The sequence below is a fragment of the Oryctolagus cuniculus genome, chromosome 10, assembly GCF_964237555.1.
Source record: "Oryctolagus cuniculus chromosome 10, mOryCun1.1, whole genome shotgun sequence".
Taxonomy (NCBI): Eukaryota; Metazoa; Chordata; class Mammalia; order Lagomorpha; family Leporidae; genus Oryctolagus; species Oryctolagus cuniculus.
Genome location: NC_091441.1, coordinates 97268258 through 97295875, shown reverse-complemented (window position 1 = coordinate 97295875; position 27618 = coordinate 97268258). Strand labels below are relative to the sequence as shown.

The 27618-nt window shown below is 54.2% G+C and overlaps 2 protein-coding genes across 20 annotated transcripts in view; one reads left to right on the top strand and one right to left on the bottom strand.

Moving 5' to 3' along the window:
• The window catches only part of PHF7 (PHD finger protein 7), a 29992-nt gene extending 6083 nt beyond the window's left edge, over positions 1 to 23909 (top strand). For 6 of the 13 annotated variants that reach the window (XM_002713239.4, XM_008260766.3, XM_051852345.2 and 3 more), the window contains exons 4-11: positions 129 to 220; positions 4317 to 4418; positions 4741 to 4865; positions 5302 to 5461; positions 5994 to 6100; positions 6416 to 6532; positions 6938 to 7059; positions 7243 to 7789. In XM_002713239.4, coding sequence (XP_002713285.1) covers positions 129 to 220; positions 4317 to 4418; positions 4741 to 4865; positions 5302 to 5461; positions 5994 to 6100; positions 6416 to 6532; positions 6938 to 7059; positions 7243 to 7454 — 1037 coding nt within the window. In that variant the 3' untranslated portion in view covers positions 7455 to 7789. Of the gene's footprint in view, positions 1 to 128; positions 221 to 4316; positions 4419 to 4740; positions 4866 to 5301; positions 5462 to 5993; positions 6101 to 6415; positions 6533 to 6937; positions 7060 to 7242; positions 7790 to 10429; positions 10870 to 12802; positions 17766 to 21627; positions 21770 to 22538; positions 22611 to 23773 lie in introns of those variants that run through there. The other 7 variants (XR_007921903.2, XR_007921904.2, XM_070050749.1 and 4 more) reach the window with 7 other exon arrangements.
• SEMA3G (semaphorin 3G) lies at positions 16175 to 26720 on the bottom strand. 7 transcript variants are annotated; one of them, XM_008260764.4, is made up of 16 exons: positions 26571 to 26720; positions 25095 to 25255; positions 24948 to 25010; positions 24695 to 24814; positions 24307 to 24397; positions 24090 to 24206; positions 23767 to 23912; positions 23502 to 23616; positions 23333 to 23402; positions 22979 to 23123; positions 22529 to 22760; positions 22345 to 22436; positions 21805 to 21846; positions 20115 to 20343; positions 19661 to 19800; positions 16175 to 18590 (listed from the first exon to the last, which is right to left on the bottom strand). In XM_008260764.4, the coding sequence occupies exons 1-16, from the start codon at positions 26671 to 26673 to the stop codon at positions 18123 to 18125; spliced, it is 2334 nt and encodes a 777-aa protein (XP_008258986.1). In that variant the 5' UTR covers positions 26674 to 26720; the 3' UTR covers positions 16175 to 18122. The 7 variants fall into 7 exon arrangements, with proteins under 7 accessions (XP_008258986.1, XP_002713426.1, XP_051708304.1 ...); XM_002713380.5 differs by having other exon boundaries at positions 16175 to 18587; XM_051852344.2 differs by having other exon boundaries at positions 24948 to 25255; positions 26563 to 26720.
• Between the last annotated feature and the right edge of the window lie 898 nt (positions 26721 to 27618).

The window sequence follows — 27618 nt, the reverse complement described above, 5'->3', positions numbered from 1 at the left end:
GCAACCGGGACAGAATCCGGCGCCCCGACCGGGACTAGAACCCGGTGTGCCGGCGCCGCTAGGCGGAGGATTAGCCTAGTGAGCCGCGGCGCCGGCCCCTATAATGAATTCTTAACATTCTCTTCCAGTTTGTCGGCTGTGTTTTCAAGAACCTGGAGATCCTGAAAAGTTAGGGGAATTTCTTCAGAAAGACAATCTCAGCGTGCATTATTTCTGCCTTGTGAGTATAAGGCCTCCTTTGCTTTGAATGTCTTATGGCTTTTGCTATACAAGCTGTTTTCTGGTTTTGCATTCAGCTTCAGATCCATAACCCTGTTTGTTTTCTTAATAACTTTTTTCTTTCAAAATCTTTTTTTAAAATAATATATGCACCTGGTATAAAATTCTGATAAGATATGTACAATAAAAATTATCTTCCAAAAACATACTTCTAATCTTTCTCCCACTCCCCAGAAACAAATGTCATCAGCAGTTGGAATGACCTCCCAATTATTTCTTTCCTAATTTTTTAAAAAATTAAATCTGGGTCTTTCCACCTAGACCTGTGTGTGTGTGTTTAATTTATTTGAAAGAGAGTTACAGAAAAAGAGATTTTCCATCTGCTGGTTCACTCTGCAAATGGTCCCACATCCAGGGCTGGGCCAGGCTGAAACCAGGAACCAGGAACCTCATCCAGGTCTCCCATGTGGGTGGACACCCCCCCCCCCCCAATTTTTTTGCGAGGTGTACTTTGCATACTATAGAATGCCACAATTTCAAATGTACAGTTGGATAAATTCATAAATATATGTCCTCATTCTAGAAAGTGCCCTCTTGCCCCCTCTCAGTCAGTCACCCAGAATTAATCAGTGTCCATTTCTTTATGTACTTTTTGTATCTGGCTGCTTTCTCCCAACAGAAGGTTTTGGAGATCCATCCATACTTTTGCATGCAAGTGTAGCTTGTGCCTTTTTATTGCCTAGTAGTGTTCTGTTGCATGAGTATGTTGCAATCTGCTTCTCTGTTTACTTGTTGCTGGACAGGTGAATCATTTCCATTTGGGGACTGTGATGACTAAACCTGCTGTGAACATGTATGTTCAAGTCTTTTTGTGAACATGTGTATTCTCTTGAGCACATGCTGAGGTGTGAAATTAGTGGTTGTGTGCTAACTAGATGTTTAACTTTGAAAGCTGCCAAGTCGCTTTTCAAAGTGGTTATACCAGTTTACACTACCACAGTTTATGAAAGTTCCAACTGCATAATACTTTTCCAAAACTTTGTATTGTCAGTCTTTAACTTCAGGCATTCTGTTATAATGTTAGTATCTTGTTATAACTTTAGTTCATTTTTCTGCTGACTATAGGTGTTGAGCTTCTCTCCATGTGCTTCTTGGCTATTCACATATTTTCTTTTGTGAAATAGCTGTATAAATGTTTGTGCATTTTAAAAGTTGGGTGTTTCATCTTGAAACAAATTCTTTTTCAGATAAATGTATTGTGAGTATTTTCTTCTAGTCTGTGGCTTGCGTTTCATTTTCTTAATGATGTCTTTTGAAGAACAAGTTTTAAATTTTGCTGAAGTCCAGTTTATCAGATTTTTCTTTCATGGTTAGTGCTTTTAGTGTGTCCCAAAAAATCTTTGCCTGCCCATTGAATGACCATGGTGCCTCATCAAAATCAGTCGACCTATTTATGTCACTGATCCATTTGTCTTTCCATACACCCATCCTCCACTGCCTTGATTATTGTATCCTCACGGATCCTTTTTATTTCCTTATAGATTTCATATTAAACATCTCAGTTTTTCTTTTTAAAAAATGTCTACCAGGATTACATTGAATTAATAGATCAATTTGGGAAGAACTGACAAATAATATTGAATCTTCCAATCTGTGGATGTATATATTTCTCCATTTACTTGGATCTCTTAAAATTTATCATAGCAATGTTTGACAGTTTTAGTGAAGAACTCTTTGACATCTTAAGTATATTCCTAAATATTTTGTGGTTATGCTATTGTATATGATATTTTAAAATTTAATCTTCAGATTTGTTGGTGGTATACAAAAATGCAATATATTTTTGTATATTGACTTTGTGTCCTGTACTATCTCTTTAACTTTACTTATCAGTTTGTTTTTTTATTTATTTTTGTTTTTATAAATGCCATAGGATTTCCTGTGTATGCATTCATGTCATATGTGAATAAAGACAGTTGTGCTACTTTCCTTTTTTTTTTTTTTTTTGACAGGCAAAGTTAGACAGTGAGAGAGAGAAACAGAGAGAAAGGTCTTCCTTCCGTTGATTTACCCCTCAATGGCCGCTATGGTCGGCACACTGTGCCAATCTGAAGCCAGGAGCCAGGTGCTGCCTCCTGGTCTCTCATGCGGGTCCCAAGGACCTGGGCCATCTTCCACTGCCTTCCCGGGCCAAAGCAGAGAGCTGGACTGGAAGAGGAGCAACCGGACAGAACTGGTGACCCAACTGGAACTAGAACCCAGAGTGCCGGTGCCGCAGGTGGAGGATTAGCCTAGTGAGCCGCAGAGCCTGCCCTTTCTTTCCAATTTTTGTCTTTCACTTCTTCCTGCCTTACTGTACTGGCTGGAACCTTCAACTTGATGTTGGATAGAAGAGGTAGGAGTGATTATCCTTGTCTTGTTCCCAACAGCAGGGAACAGTTCTAGTTTTTCACTGTTCAAATACAACATTAGTTGTAGGGTTTTTTTGTAGATGCTTTTTGTCAGGTTATCCTAGTTTACTGGGAGTATCATGACTGTGTGTTGAATTTTGTAAAATGCTTTTTCTGCATCTACAGACATAATCTTGATATTTACTTTGTTAATGTGGTTTTCTATATTTTTTAATGTTAAACTAATCTTGCATTCCTAGTGTAAACCTTTCTTGGCCATGATGTGGTATTCAATTCGCTAATATTTTGTGTGATTTTTACATCTGTGCCCATGAGAAAGTTTGGTCTGTGACTTTCCTTTCTTGTAAGTCCTGCCAGGTGTCAGGGCTTGGTTGATCTCAATGCATTTACAAGCAAATACATTTTAACATAAAAATAAATATATTATACACCATATCTGGTATCCTGTTTTGTTTTTCATCTCACAGATTTTAGACATCTTTCCATGGAGAATGTATAGATCCAACTTTTTCTTTTAAATAACTGATTGGTATTTCCTGGTATAGGGATGCTAAAAAGTATGAAGCACCTATTAAAGGATACCTAGATTGTTTCTGATCTTTCACTATTGGTTCCTCTGTTTGTAGAAATTATACTCCTTATAGAAAAGGTAAATAATCCTTAAAAGTATAAAACAGAATTCACATGTAAAATCCTAAAGACCTGAGATAATTAGTATTACAGTGCATGTCATATATGTTTTACACATAATTGGGAATGATCCAAGTGCCCTCAAGTCATCTAGCATTGTGGGGTCGTCTTTTCTGTAATGCAGCAATAAAATAACCTGAGCTCCCACTACATATGGCTCCTGCTGGCAGTGCTGCACCCTCCCCATTATTTTTGGATGATTCTAGGAGGTGGGAATGCAGTTCTGACATTCTTCCAATGTATGTAACAGAATAGTTTGGCTTCTTTTATGCTTGGTTTCCCATTCCAGACTCTGCTTTGGGCACTTTTCAGAAACAAAATAAAAATGTGTTTTTGAAAGGAAAGTGCAATTCCTTCCCCTCCCCTGCAATGCAGGATGACTACAGTCGGGAGATTTCGAAGCCCTGCTTCCCTTCCATAGCACTCTGAGTATTTTTTAGGAGAGGTAGGAGTGTGAGTTCTGTGGGCCTGAGTATGAAGGCCAGCTCTGCTCCTCCTTGCTGTATGGCCCCATCCAGGTCACCGCACTGCATCTCAGTGGCCTGCTCTGTAAGATGAAGTTCACAGCAGCATCTGTAGATAGTGTTGTGGTGAGCATAAAATGAGTCAGTGCAGGAGAAGTGTTTCCCCAAAGTGCTTGGCACACAGGAGGAGGCCTTGGTAAATGAGAAGCAGCATAACACAAAGGCTGTCAGAGTTCAGGTTCTGGAGCTCTGTGGCCCATCAGCGGGTCACACCATAGCTCCTGTGAAACGAGGGGAGTGGTGCCTGCCTCCTGGGGTTGTTAGGAGGATGCATGGAGGTAATACTTGAGAAGCACTTAGAGTACCCAACACTGGGTATCACAGAAACCTTCATGAAGTAAGCTACCCTGTAAGTGCGGATAAATTCCACCCAGCTGTGTTTGTTATCGGTCTCTCCCTCATCTGCCTCATCCCCTGTGCTGTCTCTCTGGTCATCAGCGTTGACACCTGGTTCTGCCCTCCCCACCCCCAGATCCTATCTAGCAAGCTGCCTCAGAGGGGCCAGTCCAACAGAGGGTTCCATGGATTCCTGCCTGAAGACATCAAGAAAGAGGCAATCCGGGCTTCTAGGAAGGTTAGAGTCCCCCACTACAGGGCCTTTGGGATAGGCCTCTTGTCACATCTCCGTCACTGTCCCTGATTCTGTTCTTTTCCCTCATTGCCCATTTAGAAGTCAAAGGACTCTGCTTTCCCAAGGGGCCCTTCTCAAGTCCTCCACTCTGCAGTGTTGAGTCTTAAGTGAGGAGAGGGACATGACGGGAAAGCAAACATAATTCAGGACCACTGAGGAAAGAGAATGGCTGTTGCTGCAGAGCGTTTGCATTCCTTAGATGTGCCACAAGCTGTCTGTTGTCCTTTCCTGGAGCCCTGAGCACTATCTAGGATCTCATTTGCAGGTCTGCTTTGTGTGCAAGAAAAAGGGAGCTGCCATCAATTGCCAGAAGGACCAGTGCTTCAGGAACTTCCATCTGCCTTGTGGCCAAGAAAGGGGTTGCCTTTCACAATTTTTTGGAGAGTACAAGTGAGTGAGGAAAGGGGAAAAGTCGGGCCACCCTTTTGTAATTTGCTCTTTAACCACTGAAGAAATCAGAGTCCAGTTTCCAGGGTCCTGTTTTGATTCACCAGTGACTCTGTCCCTCCTTTCAATAACGGGAAACACAGTCCTGATTTGGAGATTTCACAGGCGTTTCTTGCTTCCCATCATCCCCTCCTTAAATTACAAACAGCTGGGGTTTTAGACAGCTGCTCAGAACCCAGGGAGGCTTCGGGAGCAGGAGGCTGTGGAGATGGTCCCGGGGGCTTTGTGCCCTGGGAGAGTTGCCATGAGAAGGCATGTGGCTGTTCCCACTCTGCCTCTCCTGCTGCCCGTGAGTGTGGCTACAGCCTTCTGAGGCTGGGCAGCTGAGAAACTACACAAATGACAAGCCAGAAAAACAAGCGTCTTTACCCTTCCATAGATCATTTTGTGGAAAACATCGCCCAACACAGGACATCCATCGGGAGAATGTGAGGGAGGAGAGCTGTGTCTTGTGTTGTGAAGATTTATCCCAGACGAGTGTTGAGAACATCCAGAGCCCGTGTTGCAGTCAAGCTGTCTACCACCGCAAGTGCATCCAGGTGGGGCCGTCTCCGCCCTGGAACCAGGGCCCCCGGGCATGCTCAGACGCACTATAGCTTCGGCACTCTGTGCTGGAGAACTTCATGTGGGCTGGTTCCAGGCAGTTAAAGTGAGTCTAGTTTCTGGCCATCGTTGGTCTGTAAGCCCTCACTCAAGATAATAGTCACCAAATCTGCAGCATTGCTAGAGCAAAAGGACTCATCCAAGAATGAGCCAAGGAGCCTCAATCAGCCTTGCTTCCCGGGATGAAAGAAAGGGAGCCAAATCTCCAGGTACCTGACCCCTGCTTAGCGCTGCCAAGCACCATGGCTAGCGAGGCCAGCCGAAGCACTCCCACGAGTTCTCTTGCTAGTACTGTGGTCCCAAGTCTGACACCTGGATTTGCACTCTCCTCCATCCCACCCAAACACCTTTTCCTGTACCCCAAGTTCAGCTGTCTTGGCAACATCCTCTTTATAGAGTGCAGGAGGGAGTGGAAAGATGGTCAAAGTGTTTCTACGTGCACAAAGGTCTTCTTGTTTTTTCTTACAGAAATATGCCCACACATCAGCAAAGCATTTCTTCAAATGTCCACAGTGTAACAATCGAGAAGAGTTTCCCCAAGAAATGCTAAGAATGGGGATTCATATTCCAGACAGGTAGCGGAAACAACAGGACTTCACCATGGGGTGGTTTGCCTAGTTCGACAGGACACAGGTGGGAGGCTAGACCGAGAAGAGCGGAGGACTGATACACAGTGAAGATGGAGGGGCGGAGGGAGTGCGGCTCATAGTCAGGAGAAGCCGGTGGGCAGGAGGCCTGTTTCTGACATGGGGCCTGGGTCTTGAATTCGGGTGTGGGACGAAGCCCCACATGCCGCTGTGCTTCCTCTTTCCTCCCTGGCAGACAGAGGCATCAGCAGCCCATTAGTGCACGCACGTGTTCCTTATTCACTGTTTCTTCTCCCATTGCAGAGATGCTGCCTGGGAGCTTGAGCCAGGGGCTTTCTCGGAGTTATATCAGCGCTATCAGCATTGTGATGCCCCCGCCTGTCTGTATGAGCAAGGCAGAGACAGCTTTGAGGATGAAGGGTAGGGAGCGGCTCCTGGCTAGGAAGAGCTCTCATCTTGGAGTTGGACTTTGGCACAGTATCAGGAGCAAGACCGTCTCTCCAGTGTGCACAGCGCAGGGTGAACCTCAGTAGCTAAGTCCGGTTCTTGACCGGCCCCTAACACTCATGGGCAAGTGAACAGGTGTCCTTGGCAGGGTCTGCTTTTCTTCTCGTGCTCAGTGGGGAGACGCTCAGGGCCGGTTTCTTTCCGCAGCCACTTGCATGGGGCTGTGGCTGACTGCACATCTTGGGATCTCGGGCTCTCTCTGTGATGGGTAAACTACAGTAAAAGGTGCCCAGGATGCCCTCAGCACAGCAGAGGAGGGCCCAGCGTGGTGGATAGTGTCTGTCTGCCCTCAAGTCCTTTCCTTGGCTCTTCCTGTAGGAGGTGGTGCCTCGTTCTGTGTGCTACCTGCGGATCCCGTGGAACCCACAGGGGCTGCTCAGCTCTCAAACCCAACAGTAAGAAATGGGAGTGTGAGGAATGTTCACCTGCTTCAGGCACAGGTGAGATGCACAAAGGTGGTCTGGCCTAAACTGGGGTGAGGGTGAGGAGGCAGCATGCCCCCACGTGGTCACTATTAGCACCTTTAGCTTTACAAGGAAAGTGGTCAGGGAGGGGCTTAAGCACCTTGCACCTGGGAGAGGCGGAAGGTTGAGTTTTCCTTCCCCACCTTTGTTTCACCACAGACTGCACACCTGAAAACTCAGGTGATGTCCCCTGCTGCAGCAGCGCCTTCCACCCTGAGGAACACTTCTGCAGAGACAGCAGCCTGGAAGAGAACCCAGGCCCCTCTTGGACTGATTGGTCAGAACCTTCTGTATTAGAAAAGCCAGAATCCTCTGGCAGGAGAAGGTCCAAGGGTGTTAAAATCCCTAGGAGTGGCAAAAAATCCAAGTAGCTGCTCATGCGGTTGCTGCCACATACATTTGGGTACGCCGCTGCACTCCTCCATCAGGTCTGGGGGAGGGGCACTTTGGGACTAGGAGCCGAGGAAAGGGGGCCAGAAGTGACACCAGGAGCCGAGGAAGTCCCAGGGGAACGTGGGGTGCGAGCAGGGTGGAGACGCCGATAGAGGGACCTGTTTGTGGCCATCAGTGTGCCTCTGTGCTCTCTGATTCCCAGAGAGCCCTGTTGCTCTTCGCCCACAAGAAGCGTCCACTTCAGTCCGGTTCTCGGATGCCTCTTCTTACTTCACTCACATTTGTTATTATGCAAATAAAGGTTTTCTCTCCATTGGTGTCTCCTTATAAACTCAGTCTGGAATTTGTCTAGCATGCTAAGGAATCTGGAGGGATCAGGGAGGAAATAAGAAAACTCGCCTTTCTGATCCATAAAATTCAGTGACTTGATAGAGAACTTCCAACTTCAAACACAGATGTTCTTTGTGGGGAGAATCAATTTCCAGGAAAACCGACATCTCGGGGGCAAAGACTTTGATCTTTGTGCAAATAAGTCCGCAGCTTCTCACCATGGAGGTGGGCAGTGTAGCAGTCCACACTGGACAGTGAAGGGGCCCTTGTCACAAGGCCTGGGGCCCTGAACTCAAGCAGGCCAGGGACTGTCATGCTTGGAGAGGGCAGACAGGATTCCACAGAACCTCCGCGGCACGAGGAGGCCACTCAGACTCTCACTGCCTGGTGGCTTGAGCGTTTCTGTCCAGAGTATAACTTTAAATTTACATGCGAGGACATTGACATTAGGCAGGCAGCTGGGTGAGGAGCCTGGCAGAAGGCCTCAGGAGAAACTGAATTGAGCATATCTTAAATTTGCATGTTTTTAATAATGTCATGGGATTTGGGCTAGTGGGAGGAGCTCAGAATCACTGCCAGCTACCGAGTTGTCCGGGTTTCATGGAGTCATTGTCACAAGTGGTGTAGGACAGGGACAGGGTTCTCCTTCCAAGCATTGCCAGGCCCTGCAGACTTGGATCCAGTGTGTCCACAGTGGTGCCTTCAGCTCTGATCACATTCACTAGGAATCAAGCAGAAGGTATTTGTTGTTATCAAAGTAGGCAAGCAAAGTAACACTGCTTTGAAATGTCTAATATTGCCACAAAGGCTTGTGATGAAGCCCAGTCTTACCCATGCCTACTTCTAGGCCTAGTCCCTTAGTGCGTCCACTTTCCATTTATTTTAGCCATGTTTGGTTTACTTGTCTGACATGATTGACTTTTCATTGCGTCACAAAGATTTAGCACCTTGAGAGCCTTCCCATTTTCATTTGCACCACCACATAGTCTCATCACAATTTTTACTAGATTAACTTTCATTGTTTAGGTCACCATGACTTTGCAAAACTTGTCTACTGAGCCAGGTCATCCACTGTGATTACCGTTCCTCCTCCATACTGGGTTTTTTCCCCCTGAAGTAATAACTGCCTCTTTTTTTTTTTTTTTCTGTGTACTATTGCTAGTTCTTGCCCAGTGTTGCAAATGATCAATAAAAAGCCTTGAAATACAATTCTCACAAGCTGTGATGCACTTCTAGAGCCTGCTTGTGAGCGGGCTTGCCCTTGGTTTCCTGCACACCTGTCACTCCAAGGCTCCCCTCAACTGTGCCCATTTTATTCATTTTCTCGCTAACAGGTATGGCAACTCAATGCTACTCTTCCTCCCCTGGGCATCTAAGGAGATTTGGTCAGTACTGCAAGTGACAAGAAAGACTGTAGACTGTTAACTCTTGCAGTGATAATGCACAACTGAAAGACCCTTCTTGGAGACGTTGGCTTCTTAACCTAGAATTTCCGTAACCAGACATATCCTTAGGTATCTGTGGTGGTATCATTGCCTTCGTAGGAAGGGCGACCTCCATGTCAGTGGGTGGAGAGTGGAACTTGTGACAGGAGAGAGACTGAGTAACCCAGACATTCAGCACCTGCCTACAAGCAGCACAGTATCTGTTCATGGGCACACCCCTGCTGTGTCTCACTTTGTATCTTTTTACTCCCCATTGATGTTAATGGCCAACTCCATTCTTGTAGGCCAGAAAGCCCACACTGGAGTTCTTTCTTCCTCTGGGCCTAAATAGTTTTCACTTACAGAAAAAATGTAAGTTAGTACAGAGTCCCTTGTATCCCAAACCCAGTTCCTCCTCTAACATCTTTTTTTTTTTTTAAAGGATTTATTTATTAAAAGTCAGAGTTAATGGATGCACAGAGAGAGAAAGTGGGAAGATAGGGAAAGGGAGAGAGAGAGAGGTCTTCCATCCACTGTTTCACTCCCCAAATGGCTGCAACGGCCTGGACTTGGCCAAGCCAGAGCCAGGAGCTTCATTTGGGTCTCCCATGTGAGTGCAGGGGCCTAAGAACTTGGGCCATCTTCCACTACTTTCCCAGGCCACTAGCAGGGAGCTGGATCAGAAGTCAAGCAGCTGGGACTTGAACCGGCACCCATAATGGATGCCATTGTTGTGGGTGGCAGCTTCACCTGTTAGACCATAACCCTTGCCCCTTTACTAGCATCTGAAGTTAGTACAGTAAATTTGTCACAACTAATGAATCAATATTGATATTATGATTTGTTTAAAAGATTTATTATTCATTATTTATTTTAAAAGCAGAGTTACAGAGATGGAGAGAGAGAGAGAGAGCAAGCTTCCATACCTTGGTTCACTCCCCAGATGGCCACGATGGCCAGGACTGGACCAGGCTGAAGTGAGGGCCCTGGTCTCCTGTGTGGGTACATTACAATACAGGAGTGCTGGATAGGAAGTGGAGCAGCTGAGACTGGAACCAGTGCTCATATGGGCTGCTGGCGTCACAGGTGGAGACAACCCGCTGAGCCACAGCACTGGCCCTGATACATGATTATTAACTGAAGGCCATACTTTGTCCAGATTTTCTTGGTTTTTACCGGAGGTCTCTTTTCTGTTGCAGGACACCACACTGCACCGAGTTATCCCATGTCTACCTTCCTCTTGGCGCTGAGTTTGCCAGACTTCTCTTGCTATTGATGACCTTGAAGCTTTTGAGAACTAGTCAGGTATTTTGTAGAGGGTCGTTCAGTTGGGACTTGTGTGGTGTTTGCCTCATGATTAGACTGGATGCTAGGGGTTTGGGGGAGGGAGACCATGCAGGTAAAGCACTGTTTCCAGCACCTGATACTCAAGTCGCATGCTGTGAACACAAGCTGCCACTGCTGTTGATAGCTCTCATCATCTGACTGAGGATTTTTTTTTCACTGTAAAGCCATTTTTTCTGCCTTCCATACTGTACTGTACCTTTTGGACGGAAGTCACCACCTGCAGTCCACAAAGTACTTGTTTCCCTTTCTCCAACCCTACCTTTACCATAAACTAAGACCAAAAATGCTAGAATTTCCCTCTGCTTCACTCTCTGTTCAGCTGCCCTCTTTCTTGTCAAGCTGACTGCATCTTCCAGGATACATCACCCACTGGCCCTCTCCCTGGCCACCCAGGAATACTGGCTTAACTCCCTCCCATCCTCAGTCTATTGAACCTAGCATAAGGGCCACTTCGTCATCCCTGGCCACTCTTTGGCCTCTGCTTGTGACCCATACAGCATGTCTCCTTCTGTCTGACCTCCAGTTGTGCTGACAGCCCCTTACAGGCAGGGCACTGTCTGTCTGATTGGGTCTTATTAGCCTTTCTTCCCCTCGGTGCCTGGCCCAGGACCTCACCTTCAGTGATAGTTTGACTTCTGCTAATTCTGTAGATAAGCTTGGACCTATTCACATGCCTGTTGTTTTGCTGCCAAACACCAGAGGGCACTGTGAGTGCATTGAGGAAAAGAATTGCGACCTCTTAGACTGGGAAGATTTGAACAGGCTATGAAAAGCTTCATCTGTTTTGGAATTGCATAGGACTTACTGCTCCTCACTTGTTCTAAACACATCCGTTTGAGTTTATTTAGTAGATGTGTTCCTGCTGGATTTAGAGACAAGCATAAAAGCTGCTGGGGCCGGCGCCACGGCTCACTAGGCTAATCCTCCGCCTTGCGGCGCCGGCACACCGGGTTCTAGTCCCGGTCGGGGCGCCGGATTCTGTCCCGGTTGCCCCTCTTCCAGGCCAGCTCTCTGCTGTGGCCAGGGAGTGCAGCAGAGGATGGCCCAAGTGCTTGGGCCCTGTACCCCATGGGAGACCAGGAGGAAGCACCTGGCTCCTGCCATTGGATCAGCGCGGTGCGCCGACCGCAGCGCGCCGGCCGCGGCAGCCATTGGAGGGTGAACCAACGGCAAAAGGAAGACCTTTCTCTCTCTCTCTCTCTCTCTCTCTCTCTCTGTCCACTCTGCCTGTCAAAAAAAAAAAAAAAAAAAAAAGCTGCTGGACTTCCCACTGCAGGTCACATCCTCAGACAGCCCATCTTCATAGTCTCCCTCTGCAGACCCCAAGTGGCCTTCTCATACCCAGCTACCCACTCCTCTACCAAAAATGGCAGATGCCAGTCCCAAGGGAATATGTGATACGGTTCTGTTCCTATTCTGCCTCATGCTTCCAGCACACACACTCACTTATATGCACACACCTATATAGACACACTTACACCCATATGCACACATACACCCAGCCATATGCCCACACGCACAGTAACTAACATCAGGGCCTCTCGGTGTGGTTCAAAGGTTCTACCTCTGTGGGAAGGGAGGGAGCTTGCAATGAAAATTGCACTTCCATGGCCCTGAGCCCAGGGACAGCGTGTCAGCTCCCTGTGTGCTCCCAGCAGGGCTGGAGGTGAGTCCCAGCCTCATCAGAGCCTCTGTGAGGAGGTTCATTGGTAACCAAGCCAGGAGTTCCACTTCAAAGACCCAACTATTTGCCAAGGTCTCATTCCCTGCACATTTTCCCCTCAAAAGCAACAGAGCAGTTAGAGGCCAAAAACTGAAGAGCTGATATTTTCCTTTTTCTTTTAAGATTAATTTATTTGAAGTGCAGAGAGAAGGAGAGAGGGAGAGCAAGAGAGCGAGAGCAAGCTTTTATCAGCTCTTTCACTCCTCAAATACCTACAACAACTGGGGTTGAGCCAAGCTGAAGTCAGGAGCCAGGAATTCCATCCAGATGTCCCACGTGGGTGGCAGGAGCCTAAGTACTTGAGTCATCATCTGCTGCCTCCCAGGCAAATTAGCAGGAAACTGCATCAGAAGCCCAGAGTAGCAAGGGCTTGAATCAGCACTCTGGTTTGGCATGCAGGCATTGTAAATAGTGGCTAAACCCCCTACACAACAACACCCACCCTGATGTTTCTCTGTTTTTTAAAAAAAAAAAAAGTTTATTTTCTTGTTTTATTTGAAAGGCAAAGAGACAGAAGAAAGATGTCTTCTACCTGCTTGTTCAGTCCCCATATGGCTGAAACAGCCAGGGCTATCCTAGGCTGAAGCCAGGAGCCCAGAATTCAATCTGGGTCTTCCACATGGGTGGCAAGGACCCAACTACTGAGGAATCATCTTCTGCCTCCGAGGATATGCATTAGCAGGACGTTGGATCACACACAGAAGGAGCCAGAACTCAAACTAGGCACTTCTGATATGGGATGCAGGTTTCCCAAGGGGCATCTTAACCGCTGCCCCAAATGCCCACCAAGTTGTAGCTTTCACAAAATGAAAAACAAAAACCTTGCCTTCACTTCTCCTTAGGAAACCCCCTTGTAACCCTGGGGTCCGTGAGCAGTGAGGCAGCACGAGGCCTGAGTGGATAGACCCCCTCCCCCTGAATGTAGTGTCAGTGGCTTCTTGACCTCGGTCCGTGTGTCCCTCTGAGAAACAGGAAGGCATCCGCGCCATTGGTGTCCTTCCCTCTCAGAGCATCTGAGATCTGTCTGGGCCATCAAAGCTGCTTCCAGCTCCCTGGAGCACACTGGAGGGGACACCAGCCCGCCAAAACAATCCCCCATTGTGTTCCTCCCCCTTGGAAATCATGGATTTGTAAACAGGCCCTGCATTTAGACAGCTCCTGCCCTGGCTTTGTGCTGGGATGTTGTTTTTTCTTCTCTGAACAATGTCCTTTCCAGTGGGCCCAGCCGTTCACACCATTGTCTGAGACCCTTGGACTACAGGAAACAGCCCCAGATCCTTATCAACAGGGGCCGGGCGGAGGTGGTGCAGAGCGAAGGGATGAGATCATGCCCATAAAGCAAGCTGCTGGCCTGACACGTCAGTCTTCCATACCTTTATCTGTGACAGCCCAGCCCGCCTTGCCCCCCCAACAGGCCCAGCTGGGCTCCATGGGTCCCTAGGACTGTCACGTCCACTTGATGGCAGGCACCTTGCCTTTGTGATGCAGCCCACAGCTGTCCCCTGCCTTTGCTTGTCCCTCTGCTCATGGGACACTTGAGGCGGTGAAACACACCCCATTGGATGAATCAGGGTGCGCTCCATTCATTTTCCTCACTGGGAAAGAGAGGTCAAGTGTGGTCAGATGAGCCCCTTCAGCAGAGTCCCTGAGTGCAGGCTGGCGGCCAGCGGCCCTCACAGGCCTCCCTGGGGACATTGCGGCAGTTCCCAGCCTCTACGTAGGGGAACCAGGAGTTTCCTTATCGAAAGTCCAGCAGGGAAAGTGAAAGGCGTCATTAGGCTGCAGCCTGAGGCGAGCGCCCAGCAGCACCTTGCATGGCAAAGGTGGGCTGTGGGAGTGGGCCCAGGGCCGCAGCTGCCCTGCCTCATCTCCTGTACACCCAAGGTGGGCAGGGCCCAACAGCCCCCCAGCTCCTTAGCAGACATTTTGTCCCAGCCTAGCCCTATTTGTGCCTCGCCCTCAGTTTGATGTCTTAGAAGACCCTGGGGGTTTGTCCTCAGTGTGTGTTGAACTTTCTCCCATGGAAGCCTCTGCAGCCCAGCACTGGGGTGAGGCTGTGGTAGTGGGTATGTAACGTGGTCAGAAACTGGCTGTTTGTGAGCTTTCGTCTTCTAGTTCTAGGAAGAACTGCACTGGCACGGCCACGTGAAGCAGCCCTCTGGACCACCTGGCTAGTGCTGCAGCCCATAGAGAAAACGGCCTGGCTTCTCTCTGCCCATCCTTGGGATCCTAGGCTGTCTAGGATCTGACCCCAGCTTAGCTAAATGAAAGCACAGGAGTCACTTGGGAAAGCCAAAAGCTCTTTTCCACCCTTATTCTGATCCCTCCCTGCACTGCACCCCTTCCTTGGGAGTTACTCTGTTGAACTGCGGGACAGAGACTTGGGGTGACTCCTAGCCCTCCACAGGGAACCAGGCCGGACTCAGGTGTGGGAGGAAGGGAGCCAAAGGCAGGCCAAGCCCAGGCCCCGGGGCCAGCAGGCTGGTGGCTTGGCAGCCTGACCTGGAGCAGCAAGTCCTTCTCTGCTGAGAGCCACGAAAATCCAGATGTGGCTGTTCCGCCTAGGGGCTCGGGGCCTCCGGCGTCTAGAGGCTTTGAAGGCAGAGATGGACGAACCAACTCCATGTGTCACGGGAGAGAAGTGATCTAATCATCATTTCCCAAGCGTTAGAAACAGGAGATGTTAGCTGCTCCGTGCAGAAGCTTTTGGAGAATCACAGAGCACACAGTAGGCACACGAGAGTCTCGGGACTTCTGGGGTCTCACACGGCCAGCAGGCGGCAGTGTACAGCTCCCTGGGTGCCGGTGGGACTCTCCAGTTTGACTGTGGAAGATCTTAGGGGACCATTGTTTCACAGGATGCCGTTTTGGGAATGTTCAACTCACGGCTCTGATCCCCTTCCCAGCTCTAAAGCTGTTTGGGAAACTGTGAAACAGGGGCCCCAGGACTGGGGAAAGCATGAGACTTAGAGGAAAAAGCTGTGAGAGGAAGATAGAGCAAGGGTGACATCGCTGCAGCAGGAAATGGGGCTCAGGATGGGAGGTGGGCGGGGGGGCAGGGAGCAGAGACACTGTGCTGTCCCTGAGGGTGCGGGGGCTATGGAGATGGCGTCTGCTCCCCTCCCCATGCCTCTCATCAGTGATGATGGGTTGGGTTCAGTCAGGTCAGGCCTGTGTTAAGATGGCAGGCAGGCAGGCAGCAGCAGGAGGCGCCCAAGCCCACGATGGAACAGGTGAGCAGCCTGTCCTTTTATGCCTGCAGGTCTACAGCTTGGATTCAGGGGCTCATCCATGCCAGAGGCCCAGGGTACCCCCGGGGGTGGGGGTAATAGCACTCTCCTGCACAGGCAAGGTCTCTTTGAGGGGCAGGGGACGTGATGCCGCCGGGGGCAATGGTAGTCAGTGTCAGAGGGGCCTTCTGCAGTGTGCCCAGCAGGTCAGACTCCTGGGGCCTCCCCTCCTCCCCAGGCTGAGGGCGGGCAGGGGCAGGCAGGAGCAGAGCAGCCTTAATATACATTGGTATGTGGCTGGGGATGAAGGCGGGCAGGAGGGAAGTGTTGCAGTGTTGTTACTGGGAAAAAGGGAGCTGCCTCCATGCCCCGCTGCCCCCCTGCCAGCGCTGTTTTTTTCTGGCTCAGAATGTCTTCCTGGAAGTTCCAAGAAGGTCAGTTTCATAAGCCCGCAGGGCAGGGTCTTCCTAATTTAATGATCAGTCTCAGCTTCATAGACAAAGCTGGCGGACTCCTTCCATGCCTACACCCCCACCCCATTCCCTCGCAGAGTGGCTCCTTCTCCTCAAGGCAGGGGAGGGAAGGAGGCTGTATTTGCAGCTCACGTAGTTGACATCAGGCAGTTCAGTACAGACACACACAGATACAATGCAGATATAATTATGTGTTGTAAAATTAACTCCGTCCCTTTCCTGGCAGCTTCCGCTTTCCTCAGCAGAGCTCAGGGCCGTCATGACAATAGAAATAACAATAGTAATTAGGGGAAGCTTGCTCCGAAGACACAGAAGCCACAGGCCCCAGAACTAGGATCCAGGCAAGGGTGTGTGTGTGTGTGTGTGTGTGCAGCTCTGGGAGCAGATCAGTCAGTTCCCGGGGAAGGGGCAAGAGGCCATCTGAGAGTCCCAGGTGCTGTTGAGATCCCATGCTCCTTCTCCCTGCATTTTCCAGGGTAACTTCCCCAGAGGACCCTGCCTAGCTGGGCCCAGCTCAAGGGCCACTGAGAGCCTGGGCTTTTCTTCTTGCTTCCCTGGAATAGAGGGCAGAGCTGGCAGGGGCTCTGCATTCTCTCCGTCTGCCCTTCCCCGCTTCTGCAGCTTGCCCACCCCCTTCCTCCTCTGCTTTGACCTCTGCCTTCCCTGCAGGCTGCACCCTACCACAGGATTTCAAGGTAGTATCAGGCTAATCTGGGTGCCTGGGGTTTGCTGCCCAATGAAAGGGGAGCAGGTACGGGGCTGTTTCCCATCCCAGCACCGTGGAAGCACCCAGGATGGGGGACTGGACTCCCAAAGCTGTCTGGGTTGGAGTTTCAGTAGGGGCAGGAAGCCCTGTCTTGCTTTTCCTCTTGTTTCCCCCTCCTTCCTTTCTTCCTCTTGGAGGGAATTTCAAGCCCGGTGCGTTGTCTCCCTCCTGTTTGTGCATCACTGCCTAGTTCCTGTGCAGGCCGGGAGTGTCTTTTCATTTAGTCCTCCCCACATCAGGGCTCCCCGGCCCAGGAAACTGCTGATGGTGACCGCACTCCCTGCACTCCCAGAAACAGCAGGACTTACAGCTCTTCATAGCTTTTCACCTTTACATTTGTTTCCCTTAGAAGACACAAAGGCTGGGTAAATGAACCACCCATGCCCAGCTCTTACTTAGTGGAAAATACAGATTCCAGACTTGGAAACATCCTAAAGCCACCTTGATTCCCTAAGGACTCCTGCTCCTCGGTCCCCTAGCCCATCTGGGGGTTTTTCCCACTCTCACTTCATCTCCAGCACCTCTCGATTCTCATTTCCGCCTTGAAGCTGACCACCGGCTGCAGCTGGCACAGCCTCCACACGATGAGCCCATGTGCTTGCACTGCCCCGGCTGAGACAGCCGTGTCCTCCTACCCCGCCTGCTTCAGGTGCCCTCTCCCACCTGCAGGATGTGCAGATGAGGGATGACATTCTCTGAACCCACCCTGCCCCTGTGGGTCAGCTTGCAGCCCTGATGGTGGGGCCGTGGAGGACTGTGGGACCTCCTTCCTTCGCTGGCGTATAAAGTAGAGCCCAAGGCGTAGGCCCTGGGAGATTCTGAGATGAAAGAGAAGTGGGCCCAGCAGGGAGCCACTGAGATAGCTGGGCATGGCTGCTTTCCTCTCCAGCCCCTCCAGGGTGGGCTCTGCTTAACAGGCTCTGGATTAGAGGCCACCCTAACCTCTTCTGGCTGCCTGAGGGCCCCAGGCCCAGGGCCTCCTTAGAGCCACCACCCATGTTAAGAGTCACTTGAAATGGCCATTGTTCACTAGGCTGGGAAAAAACTACCCAACCCTCTGCCTCTGGGCACAACCGGAAATGTACTCCGGAAGTCAGGCCATCTCTGAGAACAAATGGCAGGGCCCCTGGGGGCTGCCAGCAGCCAGAGGGTGCTGGCTCCAGCCTGGGACTGAGAGCATAAAGAGGAGCAGGGACTCACGTCAGGCACAGGTCCCTTCCATGGGGCCCCTGGTCTTTCCTGTGGGTGGCAATCAGGCATCCTGGCCTCCCCTGCCCTTGCTGGCTGGGTGGGAGATGCCAGGGGCTTCTCTGGCTCCCCTGGCCCATCCTGATCCCCCCTCTCCGGCCACTCCTACATGGCCTCCACCTCCCTCGGAGTCCGATTGCGCTCCGCCTGCACCCGGCTCTTCACCTTCTTGCCCAGCTCTAGCCCTGCCCAGCTCTTGCCCTTGGCCTGCTTGCCCCGGCTGCGGAAGGAGCCTGGGCGCTCCCCAAGGCCCCCACACCACACGCGCTCACAGTACTCATCCACCCGGGGCAGGTTGGCAAAGCCAGTGAGTTGTAGGATGTCCTTGTACCAGGCCTTGGGCGGGGAAGAGGCCAGGCTGCCCCGGGCTGGGGACTGCTCTACCCTTGGCTCCCGCGGAAACAAGCTGTCCAGCTGCGTGGCCAGGATCACCTCCAGAGCCAGACGGACAATGGTCTGGGAGAAGCCGTGCTCCAGCGTTGTGCAGGTGTAGGTACCGGCGTCGAGGCGGCTCAGCCTGCGGAACAGTAGCCCCTGCTCTGTTTGCACAACTCGCTCATCCGTCTTTACCTGCTGGGAGAGGGGGCAGCCATCAGCATCTCTGCTCCCTGCTCTTCCACGTGTGCCCCTGTCAGGGCCCAGGGCTCGGGCTCTTCCCCTTGCCCATTCTCCCCTTCTTGGGGGGGACTGTGAGCTAACCACAGGCAGGGCCTCACCTTCCCCGGACAGGGCCCGCAGTTGGGGCTTTGCACCACCTCGGCTGATGGGTTTCTCCCACAGCTGGAGCTCTGGGGCAACAAGCTTGGCCTCCAGGGGTCTGGTGCACAGCCCTCCATGGCACAGGGGCTGGGAGGCTGTCCACTGCTTTCCTCAGGACCAGGCTTGGGGACGCCCCTCCACTCTGTCCCCTTCCGTGCACACAGGCTCACACCAGGCCACAGGGTGCTGGCAACAGAAGGGCTGCTCTCATCCCAGCCAGTCTGTGGCCTGGGCCCCATTTAGCTTTTGTCTGCACGTGCGCAGGCTGTGGGGGGCCGGCTTGGGTGGTTAGGGTTGTGTAACTCCATCTTATTGCTCCTCCACCCTCTGGAAGTCTTCCTGGTGCCCAGCCCAACAGCTGGCCCAAGGCCGGCCTCCCCCGGTTCCCAAGCTGCAGGGCGAGCCCCTCCTGCAATCGACTCCTTCCCCTCCCCAGCCCTGTGGGAGAAGACTCCTCACTCTGCCCAGCCCACGCCATCTGGGGCTTTGGGCCCCAGACTGAAGCCATCTCTGGGGCTGGCGGTTCTTTCCAGAGTGGGGAGGAAGGGGCCTGGGAAGACAGCTGGTCTCCAAGGGGGAAGTATGGGGCCAAGAATGGGGGGCAGGCAAGGACCAGTGATCAGAGAACTGAGACCCGCCAGAGATGAGCCATGTACATGTGAACAGGGAGTCTTCCTGTCCAGCCCAGACCTGGTTCTCCCTCTCCCCCTGCCCCTCAGAGAGGGAGAGCTCCAGTTGGACTGGCCTGACACCCCCTGCCCTCGCCCCTGCCAGATGGCAGAAACAGAGGCCAGAGACACATCTCTCTTAGGTGGAACCTTCCAGGGGTTCAGGGACAGAGGTGAGCTCAGGACACACAGGGCTGGGACAGGGTCTTCACTCACCTGGTCAGGCCCCCCATCCTCTGGCCTCTGCAGGAACCAGCGCACGGCGGCCTGGGGTGACCTGGGCTGGCACTCCAGGAAGGTGCTGTTGTGCTCTGTGCCGTAGACCGTGGTGGTGGCCACAAGTCCCCAAGCCTCGTCTGCAGAGAAGTGCAAGTTGGCCAAAGTTTGGAATTAGGGGACCTAGGCCCCCAGGGTCACAAATTGATTCCCACAGCCCAGGAACTATGCCACCAGTGTGACAGGGACCTGACACCCTCCCCCCAATTACCCTCGCCAGTCACTGTGTCCAAAGACTCTGCACCCACACACTGATGGGAGCTGCCCAGACAGGGAAACTGAGGACTGCTGCAACAGGAACAGTTTGAGGCCGCTGTCCCAGGAGTGAGGGCGGGCCACAGGCTGAGTCGGGAGTCTATAGGGCAGTCCCTGCTCCACACCTGCTGCCACTCACCTTCCTGGCTCTGGCCCAGGCACTGCAGGGCAGGGTTGCCATGCCGGATGTCCTGCCGGCGGAACCGGCGCTTGCCAGGACTGGGGCGGTAGCGGGTACAGGAGGTGCCATCCCAGGCACAGTACGGGTCCCGGGCCAGGCAGCACTCAGCGCAGGCGCTGCCGTAAGTCTCACATTGGTGCAGCCGCAGCTGGGCCACACCCAGCTGAGAACCTACGTACAGCATTTGCTAGAGACACAAGCAGATCCTGCAGTGAGCAGGCTCCTAAACTCCTGCCCCTTCAGGAACCAGAACTTCCAGAACCTCCTGGATTTGTTCACAAGAGTAAAAACTATCCATCACCCCCCTGCTGTATACCAGACCCTGGGCTAAGGTGAAGGGCTAGCCTGGGGTCTCTCTCTCCCCCTCTCTCTCTCCCCCTCTCCCTCTCTCTCCCTCCCTCCCTTTCAAAGAAATGAAAATAAATAAAAAAAATTGAGAGAGATAGAGAGCAAGCCTCCTTCTACTTGTTCACTCCCTAACAGCCTGGATTAGATCAGGCCCAAGCCAGGAACCCCAGAATTCAGTCCAGGTTTCACATATTGTTGGCAGGGACCTAAGTACTTGAGCCATCATTTGCTGCTTTGCAGGAAGCTGGAATCAGGAGTGGAGCTGGGACTGAACCCAGGCTCTGATAGGGGATGTGGCTGTCCCGAGCAGGGCCTTAACCACTGCACGAAACACCTGCCCCCACCTCTGCCTCGTCTTTTTTCCAAGGGGCTCCTCCAGGCCCTCACTACTGCTGACCTATTTCCTCTACCCCAATGCCTTTACCCAACTGGCTCAGACTTCAGAGCACCTTGCTTTAGGCAGTCCCAGTTCAGAACTTGGGATTTACCCAAAGATAAACTGGAGGAGATGGTACAAGGGTACTTGGAAAAGTTCATGGGGAACAGAATTTTGTACTTAAATACAAAAAAGTTTATAAATCCATGTATGGTTTTCTCATAATACACAAAATCCATATGCATGGATTTCAAATTTTTTTTTGCACCAAAGTAAACATCTTTCAATTCCGTTTTCCATGAGCTTGTTGAGGTCCCCTCTTATTGCCACTTGGAAAGGACACATAGCAGGTCTCTAAAAAAGAGCTCCTTTATTTGACTTAAAATCTGGGGGCCAGTGTTGTGGCACAGGTTAAGCCACTGCTTGTGACACTGACACTGGCATGGCATATCAGAGCGCCGGTTGGAGTCCCGGCTCCTCTGCTTCCCATCCAGCTCCCTGCTAGTGCCTCGGGGAAGACAGTGGAACATGGTCCAAGTGCTCAGGCCCCTGCACCCTTATCAGATGGAGTTCCTGACTTCTGGCTTCAGCTGGGCCCACACCTGATTGTTGCAGCCATTTGGGGAGAGAACCAGAGGATGGAAGATCTCTCTCCCTTTCTCACTCACTCTCTCTGTCTGTCACCCTGCACTTGAAACAAATAAATCTTAAATAAATAAAAACTAAAACTTGGGTTTTATTTTTAAGCACTTTTTTCGCTTCTGACGAGAGCCAGCCTTTGAACATGACCTGGCTTCCTCTGTGCCTCCAGTGGCCCACTGGCCCTGGGCCCTCAGCGCAGCTTTCCAGAGGACTACGGTGGTGCCCAAGGAGGCGGCCAAGGATGCAGGTAGGGGTGTGGGGAGGGAAGTCGGCCGCCCTTACCCGTTTGACAGAGATCTCCATCTCCGTGATGGGAGCTGGCACCTGCGGTGGGAGGAGAGTCTCAGCATGGGGTCGGTGGGACAGCCCCCCCCAGCTTCCCAAGCTCCATCGCATCCCTGCTCTGAGCCTCCTCCTATCCCAGGCATGGGAGCCCCATCTCCCAGCCAGGGTCAGTGTGCCCCGTGGCCACCAGTACCGGACAGCCTTTCCCAGATGCCAGGTCCCAGGAAAGGACCTTCGTCCCAGTCAGCCTTCCAGCTGATACCCTCTCACAGCCCCGCTCCTCAGCAGTCCAGAAGTCCTGGCTGTCCCCCAAACACAGACCAGCCCCTGCCTGAGTCAACAGAGGGACTCACAGAACCTTTTGGGGATTGGGGTGTCAGCCACCTCCTCAGCATGACTCAAGCCTGGCAGGGCTTTGCCGACAGGCACTCGCCTCCCAGGGATCGAAGCTGCAGCCCCAGGCCCCTGCTCCTGAGCTCGTTCCTGCTGCCCTGTAGCCAGGCTCAGACCTCAGGCCTCCCAGGGACCCCTGCTTACCTTGAACACCTGCAGCTCCTCCAGAACCACCTCTTCGGGCTCAGCTGAGCCTCCAGCCTGTAGGGCCATGACTTTGAGCACAGAGCCTGAGTCTGGGGCAGGGAAGGAGGGGTCGGCACGAGAGGAAGGGCCGGCCTGGGCCGCCTGCCCCCCGCATCTGCCAGCCCCTGCTCAGCTCTCCTACCGGTTCCCAGGAAGATGACGTCGTAGGTCCCATCCTCAGCTTCCACGCGGTCCACCACAATCTGGCGCAGCTGCTGGGCCAGGTGGGTCTTGACGAGGACAGGGCGGCCACGCCGAGGCCTCACGGGCCGGAACATAAGTGGGTGGGTGCGGGCAAACTGCAGCACCTCGTCTGGGTAGTCCTTGGTGCTGCCAAAGGGCCGTCCTGGCTGTGCGGTCATCTTGCTGGGGCACTGCAGGCAGCAGCAGCAAAGGGGGTGCCTGATGTGTCCTGGGTGGCTCTCTGCCCAGGCTGTCTGCACCCCCATGGCCCGCCCTCCCTGTGGGAGAGGCTCTCCCCTACTCAGCACACCCCTCCAGGACCAGGCCCCCAGAACCCATCCCAGGCACACCCATGGGGCTATTCTCCTCTCCTCCCTCAGGCCTCTCCTTGACCTATGCACGTACTCACCACGCCAGGGCGGGGGAAGGGCACCTTGCCCCCAAAAGGTCCCCACTGGTACTGAGGACCGTCTCGGTGGGCAAAGGGCCCATTGAAGACTTCCCAGATGTCTGCCATGTGGTACACACAGACAGCAAAGCCCCGGAACACGGCACTGCCAAGGGCAGAGACATTCAGGCCAGGCTGGCCACCGAGGGTGGGAAGGCGGGAAAGAGGGTGACAGTGCCTGTAGCAAGCAGAGACTCCAAAAAACAAGGACACGGAGGCAGAGGTCCCTGACGCAGGTGGCAAGTCAGAAGCTCGACAGCAGGCGCCAAGGGGTGGGGGCTGGGCCCAGCTGGGGCACAGGGAGGCCTTGCTCACCTGACAGTGCTGAACAGCGCGTGCACCTCTGGGCTCTTCCCCACCTTGGGCCACAGCAAGAACACATCCTCTGGGACACAGAAGGGGCATAGCCATCACGGCCACCGCCACTGCCCCTGCCCGGGGACTCTGAACCCTGCCCGCCCCCAGAGCCCAGGCCCGCCCTTACCCAGCTGGTCAAAGTGGGTCTCAGCACCCCCTGGGCTGGGCACGGAGCAGAGCAACCTGGCCTTGAGGAAGGAGCTCCATCGGTTCACCAGCACCCGCTGGCCTCCCGCGTCGTTCTGGAGGGAACCGGGGTCAGCCTTGGGCCCCACTCGCTGGGCCCCACCCCGCACCTCCACCCCCACTCCCATTGCTCAGGGGCAGGGCAGCGGGCCTGGGAAGGGGTTGCAGTAGGGATGTAACCCTCACCACCTCTTCCCGGCTCTCACCACGCAGACGCGGCCCACGCGGCTGACGGTGACACGGCCCGGGCCGCCGTCAGGTGAGGGGACCGTCTCGGAGAAGAAGAAGTACACCTTGTCATCAGCATGGTCGGAGTTGTCAGGGATGCGGGCAGCCATAATGAACCGGGGATCTGGACAGGTGACAGGGACGCTGGTCAGGGGGTTGTCCGAGAAAGACAGGAGGATGGGGGGGCCCAAAAAGCAGCACCAGGACCCAGGCAGCGGAATGGCCCCTCCTCCCTGCCTCCAGCATTCCCCATGCCAACCCCGAGGCAGACCCCAATGGCCCTGCCTGCAATAGGCCTCACCGTGCAAGAGGCTCTGGTCGGAATCAGAACGCAGGGCCGGCCGATGGCCCCCACTGCGGAAGATCATGGCCTCGCGCCCCAGGAAGTCAGCCGTGAGGCCTGTGTACAGCTCCCCGCCTAAGCGGGGGTTGGGGGGTTGCAGAAGGCAGAGTCAGGGGAGGAGGGCCACAGCCAGCGCCCACCTTCCCGCCCCCTCCCTGGTCTGGGCATCACTCACCAACGAAGGTGCTGGCAAAGGGGCGGCTGGGCTCGTGTGGGCACCTTCCCCGCCCACTCTCCAGGCTGCTGGGCTCCAGGTGTAGCACATGCTGGGCAGAGAAGGCGGGGGGGGGGGGGGGAGGGGCAGGAGGGTGTCACCTGGGAGAGAAGCCCCAGCCCCACCACCCTGCGGCTGTGGCTGTGCCATCGCGTGCGGCTGGAGAGTGGGGGGCGGGGGGAAGGTGCCCTCATGCAAGGCGTCACTAATGGGGTCACTCTCTGCACAAAGGCGCCTTTCAGGTCCCTGCCCCTCCGTCCCCGCTGGGGCTCAATGGGAAGCCTTCAGGCAGCAGGGAGGAAATGTCACTGGCTCCCAGCCCTGGGGGCGGGGTGGGGGCCAGGCTCACCTCCCCTCGGTGCCCGACCGTGATGAGGGCGCAGGTGGGCTGGAAGGCCCCCGTGCCGCAGGCCAGCAGGTGGGTCCGGTTGTGGGGCTGCAGTACCCGGATGAAGTTGGCACACTCCGTCTGGTGGAGAAAGGAGAGCGGTGCCCAGGGTGAGGGGGGCTCTCCGCCTCTCAGGCAGGCCCCGGGGTCCTGGGGAATAGGAAGGAGGTCCAGTGGGGCTGGGGACGGTCTGGTCACTTTGGAGAACACTCACCACAGGGTCTCTCCCCTTGCGGACACATTCCTCTCTCTGGCCTGGCCGTGGCGGCCACAGGACCTGCAACACAGCCTGGCTGACTGCACTGGGCTCAACGTCCCAGTTTCCCCATCTGGACTCTCCTTGCCGCTGGGTCAAGCTTACCTCTCGGGGGTCTGGCCATGCCTGGCCCAGCCGCAGCGAGTAGAGGGCATCGCGGCCCCCCAGAAAGAGGCGATCTCGGTACTCATCCAGGTACATTGCCCGGAGCCCCAGGGAGCCACGGGGACCCAGAAACACGGCAGAGCGGTTGGCAGACAGGAGGTCTGGCAGGGGCAGAGGGAGGCGGATCAGGGCCTGCTGGCTCGCTCAGCGTGGAGGGGGAGGGTCCCAGCTGTGCATGCCACTCCCCAGCTGCCTCCCCCTCCCAGCTGGAAAATGCTTCTTTCCCAGAGCTGCCAACCTGGGGTGGGGCCTGGAGGCTCTGAGCCCCCCAGCCCACCCAGGGCTACATCTCACTCCTCCATTCTTTAGCCCTTGGTCCTACAGCAAACACCCTCCCACCCCCGCCCATCTGTGCTGTGCCCAGTCCCCCAGTCCCCATCCCCAGTCCCCATCCCCAGGGAAGACAGCTCCTGGTGGAGGGTAGGGCAGCAGTCTGGGGCCAGTGCTAGGGAAGCCTGGAGAGGGCACCGGCAAGGGTATGGCCAGGCCACGTGCAGCCTCCAGCCCAGCATTGTGGCCCAAAGGCACTTCCCATGCTGGGTCCAGAGACGGGAGGGGCTGGGTGGGGACACTGGTCCAGGAGTGGAGGATCCTAAGTCCTCTGGCTGGGGAGGTGGAGGTGATGGGAGGGCAAGGGGCAGGCTGTGGTGAGAAGGGGGTGCGAGCAGCCCTTGGAAACTTGGGGAACAGGAGCATCTTGCCCTAGCACCCACTCCTTTCCCCAAACTTACCCTCTTCCAGGAAGCCCCCCATGACTGATAGCTTATTTGAGGCTCTCCCTTCTAGCCTGAACTCTGCCCACAACCACAGCTCCCAGGGCAGGACCATATTCCCCGTCAGTCTCCAGAACAAGCTAGTGGCTCCCCACTCAGACTGGGGCTCCCAGGGGAAGGTGTTCACCCCTCTGGTTTCCCGAAGAAGAAGCTGTGTCTCACAGAGGCTGTTGGAGGCTGTGCAGCTGCAGCCGCAACCCCACCGTCTAGTTTAGGGCAGAGGGGACCCTGCCGCAGAGACCCTCCCTGGGCAGGAGGATGGAGGGACTTGGGGAGTGAGGGGAGGCCTGCAGGGACAGGATGCTAGCCACTCCCCCACTGTCCACTCTGGGCAGAGCCCCTGCTGTGCCCAGACAGACCTTCCAGCGCGCCCTCTGTGTCCCCGCTCCCCGGCCCGCTCGCCATCTCTCTCTGTCCCATCCCCTTGGGGTCTCTCCCCAGCAGCCCTCTCAGACTCCACCCTGCACGGCTCTGTCTCTCCCACCTCTGCCTGCAGCCTGGGGTAGGGCCACAAGGCCCACCCCCCCACAAGCTTGTGCTGGGGAGGGGCTCCATGCCTCGGGCTGGCAGGACAGACCCGAGGTGTCCTCCAGCCCGTGCATGGGAAAGCACAGGGCACACCCTGTGGCCGGTACCTCGGTACCTCGGTAGGAGAGCCGCAGACGGGGCACTCCGGGGCCCGGGCTGCCCCCGCTGAGCTGGAGGCCCCCCAGGAGGCAGCAGATGGCCCATGCCGAGGGGGCCATGCTGGGAAAGGGAGCGGCCACCCTGGTCCTGTCCTGCCGCCGGCTGCAGTTTGCGAGCTGGCCACCAGGCAGTCACTTATAAGGCGCCGGCTCCACCCAGCCCTGGGCGGGGAGGCCCGGAGGAGGCGGGGAGCAGGCCAGGGCCTCCCATCCACCTGCAGCTTTGCCTGCAGCTTGGTGGGCCTACTGGGTGCTCTCGTGTCCGGCTGGTGGTTCCCCATGGCAGGAGACCCTTACTCGGCTGGGGCAGGGACAGTTTGCACAGGACGCAGGTCACCAGGCTCCCGCAAAATGGCAAACGGCAGAGAGGCTGGAAGGGAGGTCGGAGGTCAAGGAGCTGGGAGGGGTCTGGCTGGGCTCTGTTTTGCTTCCTGCTCCTCCTGTGCTCTTGGCTCTGCAGCTCCCCTGGCAGGGCCCACGGAAGGGGTTCCAAGTCCTGGGCAGGGGCTAAGGACCAGTCACACCTCACAATCTGGGACTGGCAAGAGATGGTATGCAGCCTCCCCCACCCAGGCCTGTCCCATCTGGCAGTGCCCACAGCCACCAGGCCCCATCCCAGCTCACCGGGCTTGCTTTGGGGTAGCAGACAAGATCCACCCATGCCCAGGGGACACCCGTTACCTTGCCTCCCTCGGGCCTCCATTCCTTCCAGAAACCCAGGGACTTCAGGGTTACCAGGTCAGTGGTGGGGTCTTCGCAGAGCCCCCATGCCCCACAGGCCCAGGGCACCTAGAATCTCTGCAGAATTCATGCCCCCTGCCCTGAACTCTGACTGGGGGTAGAAGAGCCCCAGAGGGGTGAGGTGGGGGCTGAGAGTAAGGGGCAGAATCTGGGCTGAGGGTGGGGACTGCCTCGTGCCCCTGGTCCCCGTGGTTCCCACTGAGACCCCTACATTCAGAAGCTGAGGCCTTGGGCACCAAGAAGACGTGAAACTTGAGCTGGAGT